The following is a 13393-nucleotide window of genomic DNA, read 5'->3' on the forward strand; positions in this document are numbered from 1 at the left end:
GTCTTGACCTTGCATGGCCCAAACCTGCATCATTTACATGTTGAGTTTGGCCTGTTGCAGTTAGGCCTTCATTATAGCCTGATGGATCCCTAGGACTCTCCCCTCTCCTTATATGGGAAAGGTATTTCCCCTCCCATCCCATCTGTCTCTTTCTCTCCATAGAACTAGTCAAGTCAATCCTGACTAGGTAGGGTTGTGCCTGCAAATCGTTTTCATCTATAGCGTATCTATAAACTGTTTTTCTATTTTGTAAAAAAAATACCAACTTTTATTTATCCCCCAAGTTGGAGTCTCAGTTCTGTTACTATTTTCCCCCTCTTACTGGTGTGCAAGACAACATCCCCATGGCACACTGTGACTCTAGGCCCAAGATTGTGGAAAGTGTGCTTCTGGTGGTCATACATCCGAGTATAAGTATAAGTGTGATCAGGGACATATGTTAACAGACTTAATAGTAAGCATGGTCTTTTGAAGTTGGGCTATGCTTGCAACAAATGAGAATAGTTACCATATCCACCCCCAGTGTGCCAATATAATGTGTGTATTACTTGTAATATTATTCATTAAATTAATATAGCCACATGGGGCAGAATCCACCAGGAACATCAACACAAGTACAACAGCAATAGACGAAATCTATTCCCATCTTATTTTCACAAAGGTTCAATAAGATACATCCTTAATAGATCACAATGCCCGTTGTAAGCAGTTGTCACTAGCACCAGTTATAATCCTCATAGTGTTACTATATAGCAGAGATGGCAAATCTCTGATCCTCTGGATGTTGCTGGACACCATCATCCATCAGCTCCACCCAGCATAGCTAATACTCAAAGGAGTTTTTATTTATTTATTATTTGATTTATATCCCGCCCTTCCTCCCAGCAGGAGCCCAGGGCGGCAAACAGAAGCACTAAAAACACTTTAAAACATAATAAAAACAGACCTGCTGGAGTTGTAGTCCAGCAACATCTATAGGACCACAGATTCCCCATCTCTGCTGAATAGTGACAGTGGATTGTGCCCCAAACCCCACAGCATGACTCTCACCTTTGCTCCTTTCCTTCCTTGTAGACCATAGCCATTATTACCATCTAGGCCCTGCAAGGAATAGAAAAATGAAAAAACAAGTTAATTGTAAGCCTTTTAGGGCTGGCCCTACTGTTACGCAGAATGAGTGTAATTAAAGTCATGAAAGAACAGCAACTTTTAGGGTTGTATCAAACTATGTTCTACTCAAAGTAGCCCCATTGAAATTAATGGACCTAAGTTAGTCATGTCCATTAATTTCAATTAGTCTGGTCTAAGTAAGCCTAACACTGGATACAACCTTTAGTTATTTAATTTATTATTAGTAAGTTCATATTAGATCTGAAACCTATCTGAGTCCTGAAAGTCAAGTCTGCACTGCAACCTCACATATTTAAGTTCTGAAGAGACTTTTGACATGCAGATTTGAGTTAGGAAATTTGAGCTTTAGTGACAACATATAAGAAGCCAAAACCAAGGTGACTTGATGACTCATGTTTTAAAACTAAAACGAACTGTACATCATCTTAACAATTTTGACTGATGATTTTGAATATGGGAAATCCAGTAGGGATTTTTAGCATGCTTCACCCTCAAAAGCTTGTTTTTCCCTCCACCGTGTGTGATACTGAGGAGAAAGAAAGAAAGAAAGAAAGAAAGAAAGAAAGAAAGAAAGAAAGAAAGAAAGAAAGAAAGAATGCATATGCCGTGAATTAAAAATGACTAGTAGCCTCATACCCAGGATTACTTGGGAATTCAAAGAAACCAAAAAATCAGTGCAGTTTTGAAATCAGTGGATAAAATCAGTGCAATTTTGAGAGGTTTGGTCCACTATCTTAATTCAAGATGGCATCCTATTGTATCCAAACATCAGACCAAAAGCTGCACTTTGATCTCAGCAACCATCATGCAAAGTTTGGTTGTGATATCTTTAGAGGTGTCCAAATGCATAATGAGCAAACAACTTTCCAAAATATATAGTGATAGAATAGACGAAGGATGAAGGAAAATTAAATGGAGCAACAGCTCTTATTCAGATACTCAGAGAAATTCAGTCACAAATGTCAAGTAAAGAGACTCAGAATCAAAAAGGCAAAACTCACAGGCAAGCCCCTTGGTCCTGATGGCCCCCTTAGGCCTTTTTCTCCAGGATCGCCATATTCTCCCTTTCATGGCATGAGAAAGAGATTAACCATCAAACATCATAAGCTACAAACAACCAATTGTATTAGTTTGGTTTCTATAGGCCAGCTTTCAAGTAGGAGGCAAACCTGTGTCTGGTCTGTACCACCACTAACTGTAAGGGGGGACCCACATGATGAAAAGCTCCTCCACACGGAATAATCCCCTTCATATAGAAAACTAGATGTCAGGGAGAGAACTTCTAGCCTAACCTTCTTACTGACAGACTGCTGATTATATTGAATACTGGAAACCATTAGATTTTATGAAACGTTGGGCTAAATGTTTGAACATGGGTGAGGATGCATAGCAGCACTTTATTCTAGCACCTGTCAATGGAAACACAATGCCTCGGGTGCAAGGCTATGTTCCCATGAGGAAAAGGCTTGGCCAGAGAAGTTTATGGAAATTATTTGAAACAGCAGACAATGCAAAATAAAAGACTATTCACTAATAGGCAAAAAAACCCTTGCAGTTTAAGAATGTACCTATAGCCAACAGATATTTCTATCTAACTTTAAAAAGCAGGGAAATTGGGCAGCTATGGGGAATGCTCCAGGGGAGAAGGAGACCTGACCTCCTCTCTGAGACACTGTAGTGCCCTACAAATTGGAGTAAGGATGGGGAGGAGGGGGAAGGAGGGGATTGGAAGGGGATGAGGGAGGGCAAAGGAAGGGGGAAGGAAGAGGGAAGGAAGGGGCAAGAGGGAGAGGGGATAGGAGGGAGGAGGAGGGGATAGGAGGGAGGAGGAGGGGAGAGCAGGTTGATCATTTACATACTTTTTGAGTTCAGTGGGATTTACTCCTGTGCAATCATGCTTAGGATAGGTGAAACTGACCTGGGGGAGGGGGAGGGAGGGAGGAGGAGGGGGAGGGGAAGGCGGAGGAGGAGGGGGAAAGCCCCTTTCCTTTCCAAAAGGAAAACATTGTGAACAATATCATTGTTTTTCAGCGTTTTCCCCACCTTTTTATTCTACAGCAGGCATATGTAGTCTCTCATCCAAATTTAAACCAAAGCTGTCCCTGGCCACATCCACACCAGACTGTTATTTCACTTTAGGCAGTCATGGCTTCTCCCAAAGAATACTGGGAAGTGTAGTTAGTGAAGTGTGGTGAGAGTTGCTAGGAGATGCCCTCTTCCCCTCACAGAGTGGCAGACAAAGCAGCTGACTGTTAAACCACTCTGGCCACTGGAGCTCTGTCAGGGGAAGAGGAGTCTCCTAACGACTTTCATCACCCTTCACAAGCTACACTTCCCAGGATTCTTTGGTGAAAGCCATGACTGTCTCAAGTGAAATAAAGGTCTGGTGTGGGTGTGGCCCCCTGATTAGCCAAGACAAGCAGCTGTGAGTCTGGCTTTTAGAACACTGACAGTTGGTTCTTACTGAGCATGCCTGAGCAATGCTAAATTTCTTAAATTAATTAAAAATCAGCCAGGCACTTCTTAAACTTTTAAACTGCAGAACATGAAGGCCTGAAGGTCAGTAATAGGATTACAGGTACTCTGTGAATATGGCTGATTTTTAATTAATTTCAACAAATTATGAGAACTCTGACAGAAAAAAGTCTAAAAGGGGTCTGGATTTCCCCCCTCTTTTTACACTTTGAACTCTCAATTCTCTCTGTTTTGTGTATTGTCACAAAAATTTAGAGGGTTGTTAAGCAAGCGTTTCTGAGTTCAGGACTATAGGTTTTGTAAGGTTTTGTTTTGAAATGAGCTTATGGGAAGCAGCAGTATGTCATGGGGGGTATTTTCAATTTAACACTGCGGAATGTGAAAAATCCATGCTGGCTATAGTATACAGCCACTCTTGTGGCTGTATAATCTATAGGCATTGTTTACATTTCTTTCAATATTCCCTGTTTGCACTGGTTTGGCCTTTCTGACATGGAACATGGCCCCTTACACGTGCTCCCATTTCATTGGATTAGACACCCTTCCATTCTGATCAGAGGAATGGTGCCAAGAGCTTTTCTCTGTGACTGAGTGTGGTGGTGGCTTATTTCCTGATTGGTTGGGGGAGGGGCACGTCCACACCATTTTGTGTTCCTGTTTCTGCTCTTTTAGATGTTGCAGCCATTTTGTATTGTGCAACGTCCCCAGAGCCACCATTTTTGTTATACCACGCATCCTATAGCAGCCATTCTGTGGCCAATGCCCACAGCACTTTCTCAAAATTCCGGATGTGCCCACTGGCCTCAAAAAGTTGGCAAGCCCAGATTTGGGGCATTAAAGGTGATAACCAGCACTTTGAATTGCAGCAGAAATAAACCCGGAGCCAGTGAAATCAATACAAAAGTGGAGTACATGTTCCAAACAACTAGTTGCAGTTTCATTTTGTACAAAGTGCAAATGTACAAAAATATTACAGCTCTGCTCTATTGTTTATAGTAGACAAAACAAAGGCTGCTTTTTACTTTAAAAGAAATGCATTCCGACACTTTGTCAAAGCACAAAGGTACTATTGAAATCAGGAATGCTTACCTTTTGACCTGTAGATCCTTCTTTCCCTACAGAGCCAGGCACGCCATCAATTCCTGGTCTGCCCTCCAATCAGAAACACATATTGAAAGTCACATTAAGAATAAACAGTTCCTGACTTCTGTTCAACGTACGAAATTGTTGGCAAATTTTTCATTTTCTACTTCACTGCTAATGGCCTTTCTGACCACAGTAATCACTGGCAGGCAGTTAAATAGCTTTTATGTTTTCTCTATAATCATATCCAGGTTTCTAACAGTCCTAGATGATGTCTGTTAAATCACTGTGCAGGAAGACACAGACAGACAGACACTACAACTAGAACTAAAGTCATTTTTTTAAAAGGGTTAGTCCACATCTTATGAAAGAATCCAGCCGAGTGGATGAATAGACAACATAAGTCCCACAAGTTGTACTTGGAGGGACTTGCTTATCCAGGGAAAGTCTTTTCAGGGAAAAGCTTTAGTGGGGCCTGACATGGCTCAGAAAAACGAATGAAGGGATGAATGGTAGAAGCTACTGGGCAGTCTTTCAGAAATCTGAGGAGAGCCGGGATCTCTTCTTGATAGTTCCAGAGTGCAGGACACGGAATAATGGGCTCAAGTTGCAGGAAGCCAGATTTCAACTGGACATCAGGAAAAACTTCCTAACTGTTAGAGCCATACGACAATGGAACCAATTACCTAGAGAGGTAGTGGACTCTCAGACACTAGAGGCATTCAAGAGGCAGCTGGACAGCCATCTGTCGGGAATGCTTTGATTTGGATTCCTGCATTGAGCAGGGGGTTGGACTTGATGGCCTTACAGGTCCCTTCCAACTCTACTATTCTATTATTCTATGAACTGTCAAGTTGTAGCCTGATAAGAGTCCACTCAGTAATGAGTTGCAGAACTGTGGGGCCACTACAGAAAATGACCTCCCTTTCCTATCTACCAACGAGTCTGTTTTCAAGTTTCAGTACCGGTTAGACCTCATCTTGAGTACTCCATCCATTTTTGGACACCACACTTTAAGAAGGATGCAGACAAATGAACAGGTTCAGAGGAGGGCAACAAGGATGATTAGGGGACTGGAAACAAAGCCCTATGAGGAGAGACTGAAAGAACTAGGCATGTTTAGCCTGGAGAAGAGAAGACTGAGGGGAGATATGATAGCACTCTTCAAGTATATGAAAGGTTGTCACACAGAGGAGGGCCGGGATCTCTTCTTGATCGTTCCACTGTGCAGGACACGGAATAATGGGCTGAAGTTGCAAGAAGTCAGATTTCGACTGAACATCAGGAAAAACTTCCTAACTGTTAGAGCCATACGACAATGGAACCAATTACCTAGAGAGGTAGTAGGCTCTCCGACACTGGAGGCATTCAAGAGGCAGCTGGACAACCATCTTTCAGGAATGCTTTGATTTGGATTCCTGCATTGAGCAGGGAGTTGGACTTGATGGCCTTATAGGCCCCTTCCAACTCTACTATTCTATGATTCTATTATTTCTTTCCTGCCCCACTACAGGTGTTAAGACAATTATGTAAGCAGTGCTGAGTATGATTCTATGATTCTATGAAATCAACATGAGAAAAAAGCCTGGGTGCCTTAGCCATTCTCACACTGGCATACAGCCATTCAGCTTTCTTGTAAGGTATGAACTATCAGGGGACAGCCTTCCTTAGTATGAAAAAAAGATGCACATTTATGATGTTTATGATAATGCAAACATTATAAAATTGTACATGTTGTTATTTTCTCTTTGCCCTTAATTCTTATGGTCTTCAATTTAATTCCCAATCATTCCCCAAAATTATTAAATGCTAAGCAGCAGATAATGCCTGTTATGCAAGCAGTACACAGGTAGAGTGTGACAGTCTCTGGGACTTTTTTTTCTTTTAAACCATTTCCCACAATTGCTAAATGTTAAATCCAGGCTCAATTTTTTTTGCCATGGATTCAAAAAAACCTGAACTTGTTCTCATTGTATATGTGACAGTGCAAGGTGGGAGACAGTCTCTTGAGAATCAACCATTCACATAGTGACATCTATACATGGTCCTAGAAGTGGTTTGCAAATTTAAATATGCATTGGCTAAAATGCTCATACAGTTACACATGAGCAAAATTCAGGCTCAAGGGTACTCTTTACATTATTTTGTGGGTATCAAAATTAAAGACCCATGAGGCAGTGCATAAGCAAAGCCAAATTGTTCTACTACAATTGTACAGTGTAGACTACGAGGCACATGACTCTGAGCCAAGTACTCATGCACAAAAATATGCAGGAACTGTCAATGAAATGAGAAGAAATTCAACAGAACAGATAGATTTCCATGTCACTAGGAAAATGGATTTCAAGATGGAAGTCTTCCACCTGTGCATTCTTAGTATGTTTAATAACTACCATCCTTTCCTATACTGTTTTTATTTTTAAAGAGCCAAAAATAAATTAAGCAGTTGTAGGGTATGATTAAACACACTTTATGAAGTAAGACAGAGGTTGCTAATGTAGTGCCCATGGGCACACATGTACCCACAGTGGCCCTCCCTGGAGCCCACATGGTCTCCCCCTGCTACAAATTGGGCCTGAAAGAAGCATTCTCTTGTAGCCAACAAAATACATTGCAGTGTAGTGAGTGTGGTCCTCCTTGTATTTGTATTTGCAAATACACCCATGGACCCAACAAGGCTGGCAAACCTTGAAGTAAGATACATAATTTTAAGACATACTTGGGGACCTGATAACCCTTGTAGTCCTGGAGGTCCAGGTATTCCTCGTAGACCTGGTGTGCCCTGGTGATACAGGAGACAGAAAAGTACATTCGATTTTTGATACACGTTGGCCAAGCCACAGATGCAGCCTTACTTTAATGACTCCGGGCTGTTGACGCAATCACTTCAGTACACAGGGGCTACAGGAAAGAAAACCTCCCTGTATTGACTCACAGACTGGAGAGCCAGTGAGATGAGCACTCATTGCAATATGCAGAATTTAGCTTTGACAAATCATCATTGTAAACATGGGGTGTTCCATAAACTGTTTACTATATTTGTTCCATGCTCCATTAAGTACTGCTACACAACACAGGTTTACATTACCTGTTGGCCTTGCAGCCCAGTTTCCCCAGGAGGACCTAGTTCCCCTTCATCTCCTTGTACACCCTGTAAAAGAAAACACAAAAAACTAAAGAAAATACGCATTTCCAATCTGCAGCTTCCATTAGAGAGAATGAAATGCAATTTCTGCCAAGTGTTGGTATTACCATAGTCAGATACAACCACAACCACAGCAACAACTGGAAGATGATTGGTTACATTACTTGTCTCCTCTCTAGTGAGTTTGGTAGAATGGGCAGGAGGCATTCATTCAACAGCAGTGTAGTATAGGGCAGAGCCAAAGAAACAACATGCTTTTCATGAATATTTTTGGCTGCATGTAGGCAACAATTCTTCTGTGCTATTTGCCCTACACACACGCACACACACAGAGAGAGAGAGAGAGAGAGAGAGAGAGAGAGAGAGAGAGAGAGAGAGAATCTGGAGGCTCATTTAACCATCAGCAGTCCTCTCCTCTATGAATTTGTCAAGTTTCCTCTTAGAGCCATTTTTGCAAGAGGATATCACCACCACATTTTGTGGCAGTAACTTTCTTTAGACAATCCTGTCATGTGCAAGAAGTATTTTATTCACACGCCTTCTTTCAGATATCCTCAATTGACTGCCAATGGCGAACTCCTAGTGGATGCAATTATACACTGGTAAGTGCCTATGGTAAGCTGTATTTAGGGGCAGTGAGGGCAGCAAAAAAACAGTATTTTGCTGCCACTATCAAGTCATCACTCTGCTGCCCAGCGGAGCTCTTCAGAATTGTCCGGAGGCTATTACACTCTGGCCCCAGGGACATGGTAGAACCTTCTGAGGCCTGCTGTAATGAATTTGCTAGGCACTTCCAGGATAAAATCTTTAGCATCCGCCAGGACATAGACTCCAGTGTTATAGCAGGTGAATGAAGCAAGGTATCCAGAGCACAGCCTTGTCCCGATTTCTTGGATGAGTTTCAGTTGGTGCAGCTTGAGGATGTTGACAAGGTGCTTGGACAGGTTCGTGTAACCACTTCTGTGCTGGATCCTTGCCCTTCTTGGCTAATAAAAGCTAGCAGGGATGGAACAGCCGGCTGGGCCAGGGAAGTGATTAATGCCTCTCTGTGAGAGGGGGTGGTCCCTGGCTGCCTGAAAGAGGCGGTAGTGAGACTACTCCTGAAGAGGCCCTCCCTGGACCCAGAAAATCTTAATAACTATAGGCCAGTAGCAAATGTTCCATTCCTGGGCAAGGTCCTGGAACGAGTGGTTGCAGGCTAGCTCCAGACACTCTTGGATGAGACCAATTATCTGGATCCATTTCAGTCGGGTTTCAGGCCTGGTTTTGGCACGGAAACAGCCTTGGTCGCCCTGTATGATGACCTTTGTTGGGGGAGAGACAGGGGGAGTGTGACTTTGTTGATTCTCCTTGATCTCTCAGTGGCTTTTGATACCATCGACCATGGTATCCTTCTGGGGAGACTGGCTGAGTTGGGAGTGGGAGGTACTGCATTGTCGTGGTTCCACTCCTACTTGGCAGGTCGCCTCCAGAAGGTGGTGCTTGGGGAACATTACTCGGCACCCTGGACTCTCCAGTATGGGGTTCCACAAGGGTCAGTTCTGTCCCCCATGCTGTTCAACATCTACATGAAACCGTTGGGTGCGGTCATCCGGAGCTTTGGAGTGCATTGCCATCAGTATGCTGATGACACACAGCTCTATTTCTCCTTTTCATCTTCTTCAGGTGAGGCTGTCAATGTGCTGAACCGGTGCCTGGCTGCGACAATGGACTGGATGAGGGCTAATAAACTGAGGCTCAATCCAGACAAGACTGAGATGCTGCTAGTGGGTGGTTCTTCTGACCAGATGGTGGATGTCCAACCTGTCCTGGATGGGGTTGCACTCCCCCTGAAGGAGCAGGTTCGTAGCTTGGGGGTTCTCCTAGAACCATCTCTGTCACTTGAGGCTCAGGTAGCCTCAGTGGCACGGAGTGCCTTCTACCAGCTTCGGTTGGTGGCCCAACTACGTCCCTATCTGGACAGGGATAACCTGGCTTCAGTTGTCCATGCTCTGGTAACCTCCAAACTAGATTACTGCAATGCACTCTACGTGGGGCTGCCTTTGAAGACGGTTCAGAAACTGCAGCTTGTGCAAAATGCAACAGCCAGACTGGTAACTGGCACCAGATGGTCCAAACATATAAAACCGATTCTGGCCCGCTTGCAGTGGCTGCCTGTATGTTTCCAAGCTCAATTCAAGGTGCTGGTTTTGACCTATAAAGCCTTACACAGCTTGGGACCACAATACCTGATGGAATGCCTCTCCCAATACGAAAACACCCGTACACTACGTTCAAGATCAAAGGCCCTCCTCCGGGTGCCTACTCCAAGGGAAGCTCGGAGGGTGGCAACAAGGCAGAGGGCCTTCTCAGTGGTGGCCCCCAAATTATGGAATGATGTTTGTGACGAGGTGCGCCTGGCGCCAACAATGTTATCTTTTCGGCGCCAGGTCAAGACTTTCCTCTTCTCCCAGGCATTTTAGCATGTGTTTTAAATTGTTTTTATATTGTTTTACATTTTAAATTTGTGTTTTAAATTGTTTTTAAAATATGTGTTTTAAATTGTGTATTTGTTTTAATGTTTTTGATTGCTGTAAACCGCCCAGAGAGCTTCAACTATGGGGCGGTATACAAGTGCAATAAATAAATAAATAATAATGTAAAATTTGAACCTGAAATTTTTCTGCTTACACTCTTAGCCATGACACTAGATGCACTCTCTATAGCAATATACTCTCAGGGCTTATGTGCTTAAAAGAGGGCTTGTGCTGGGTGTTGAGGGTGGGGATAGTCTCAGCAAAGTGCTGGGGCATTTCCTATGTTGGTGGCCGCACTTGGAATTGCTACTATCAGCATTGTGGGAAATGAAAATGGTGGTTCCAAATTGCATGGCAGGGAGCACTCAGGGCAGGTGTTAACACAATAGTGGGCTCTTCTAGGGGTCTAGTAGCTGTCCAAGCATGTAGTGCGCCCTCTAAAGAGAAGATGGGCCCTCTATTTTTTAAAGAGCACTTATATGTTCATCATAGGTTGAGCAGTGTGAAGGAGGGTACCTAAATAACATGTAGGGAACACAGTTGACTCCTTTGTCTAATTTTGATTTTGACATAGTAATGGGAGAGGAAAAGCAAACAGACTCATAATGATCATGCTTTCAAGACTTGCATTTTTTTAAAAAAATCCCTTTAACCTCATAGGTACTTCAACTAAATGTTCTTTTTCTTATGTGTGCTGTTTTAAAGGCTTTTGTTCAATGATAAAAGAAAAATTACCAGGAGAAACTGTAAACTGAAAATATTTATTGACACGTAAGGCAATCATTAACCAAGGAGGATTTTAGAAAGAAAGAAAGAAAGAAAGAAAGAAAGAAAGAAAGAAAGAAAGAAAGAAAGAAAGAAAGAAAGAAAGAAAGAAAGAAAGAAAGAAAGAAAGAAAGGTAAGATTCAGCAGTGCTTACTAATATTAAACTTTGGAGAAAGGCAGTCTGCTGTAACATTTTATATGTGTGTTTGTGACAAGAACAGAATTCCAAATAAATGCCAAAGCCTGCAGGGCCCTCTAGAGATCCATAATAATATTGACACTGTAAAGCAAGTCTTCTACAAAGAGGATATTGTGCTAAAGTTGACAGAAGCAAAAGGTAAGAGATGTGCCAGCTTTTCTGCTTTGGGAAAGAGGCATTTGATTTTGAGGCCAAACTCCCCTCATCCCACTTTGAAAATGAAGAACATAAGATGCGTCTGGCTGGAGTAGACCAAAGGTCCATCTAGGTCAGCATCTCGTGTCCTATAGTGGCCAACCAGAAGTGCCTGGGGAAGCTGAAGGCAACAGACCTTTGAGATAGATGTATCAGTTATATTTCCAGTCCGTGTCAGTTCCACGTGTGCTCATTCATAAGTCTGTTCCACACCATTCTGAGAAAACTCTCAAAACATTTTGAGGGTATTTTACCATAAAATACATTTTTTATGTTTTTACACATTTTTGTATGCATTTTGGTATGTTTTTGAGCTGACTGTATCACAAAATTCAAAGACGTGAAAACTGAATGGTAACTGCATTCCGAATCCACATATTAGTCTGGGAAGTAAGAATCAGGTCAAGTTCGCTTAAAGATACAGACTGAATGAAATCCTCTAACAGACCTCTCCTGCTGTTGCCTCCCAGCAAGTAGTAGAAATTTAAAAAATAAATTTCAAATGATGATATTTCTGCCCTTCCTCCAAGGAGACCATAGCAACCATGTAAGGTAGTTTAAGCTGAGATGTGGTGACTGGGCTCAAGGCACTCATCTAACTTCATGGCTGAGAGTGAATGTGGACCTACATCTCACAGTTTAAATCTAACACTAACCCAGGGATGGGGCACCTCAGGCTCAGGGGGCCAATTTGTCCCTTCAGTCAACTGCAGGACCCTTCCCAGGTCACCCCTTCCTCCCCAGACCACACCCCTCACTGGCCTTTCTTCACACCCTCACCTTGAGTGTTTTTGGTTGGCTGGAATGTGCCCTTGAACTCTGATCATGCCTCTTACTTGCCTGGATGGAGGATAGCGAGGGGTGGGTGAGTGTGTACAGAAACTAGCCCACTGTACAAAGGTAACATTCACACTCATTGCTCCACCCACTTTTGGTTCTGACCATGCCTCCTTGTAGGGATCAGTAAGAATTTTGATTCAGTTCACATTTCAAGACAAATTTATCCCTTTCACATTTTCAGAAGCAAGATGAGAGCCAAAACCCCGGCCATCTTTTGCACTTACTCGAATTTTGCAATGCAATCCTCCTACCAAACAATGCTTACAAAATGTATGCATATATTAGGGGGAAGTGTGCAGACAAATGAATAAATGAGTGCAAATAACATGCACAAATGCATTATATGATGAGTAACTGCTTGCAAAAATGTGTACATTAGTCAAAACTGCCTACAAAAATATGTTCATTAGGAGTAATTCACACTAAAATGCTGGAGAATTTTCATGAGGATTTAAAACGAAAATCCACAAATTGCTGCAGAAATGGGGAGAACTGAGTTTATGATTGGAAGAATGAGAATCTGAACGAACTAGAATTGGCAGATCCTTCCATCCCGACCCCCTTTTATATCTGGCTCTGCCCACACTGGTATGTGGCCCATGGAAGATCGCCCAGAAGAGAATGTGGTCCTCAGGCTGAAAAAATGGCAGGTTATAAATTTAATAAACAAACAAACAAACACAAAGCTTCCCTAACCCTGCTTTAACCACTACAGCACTAGTTCTCAAAAAAGGTCTGACTCACCTCTGCACCAGTTTCCTCACACTGAGCAGAGCTTGGAAAAGTTACTTTTTTTGAACTACAACTCCCATCAGCCCAATCCAGTGGCCATGCTGGCTGGGGCTGATGGGAGTTGTAGTTCAAAAAAGTAACTTTTCCAAGCTCTGACACTGAGTCAGATCATTGGTCCATATAGCACAATGCTGACTACTCTGACAGGCAGCTGCCCTCTAGAAAAGTTTTTTTTGAACACCGCTACATATCCTAATGAGACGGTAGCAACTGAATGTGGAACCTTAAGTCTGCACTCTTGCATTCTACCA

General features: G+C 42.7%; 1 protein-coding gene across 1 annotated transcript in view; it reads right to left on the bottom strand.

Annotated features, from left to right (window-relative positions):
- LOC133365554 (collagen alpha-6(VI) chain-like) overlaps positions 1 to 13393 on the bottom strand; it is a 146826-nt gene that overhangs the window by 27879 nt on the left and 105554 nt on the right. The window contains exons 26-30 of the mRNA XM_061587620.1: positions 7778 to 7840; positions 7409 to 7471; positions 4696 to 4758; positions 2133 to 2195; positions 1051 to 1101 (exon numbers count right to left, since the gene is read on the bottom strand). Of these exons, the coding sequence (XP_061443604.1) occupies positions 1051 to 1101; positions 2133 to 2195; positions 4696 to 4758; positions 7409 to 7471; positions 7778 to 7840 (303 nt within the window). The remainder of the gene's footprint in view (positions 1 to 1050; positions 1102 to 2132; positions 2196 to 4695; positions 4759 to 7408; positions 7472 to 7777; positions 7841 to 13393) is intronic.

Source organism: Rhineura floridana, chromosome 10 (genome assembly GCF_030035675.1).
Source record: "Rhineura floridana isolate rRhiFlo1 chromosome 10, rRhiFlo1.hap2, whole genome shotgun sequence".
Classification (NCBI taxonomy): domain Eukaryota; kingdom Metazoa; phylum Chordata; class Lepidosauria; order Squamata; family Rhineuridae; genus Rhineura; species Rhineura floridana.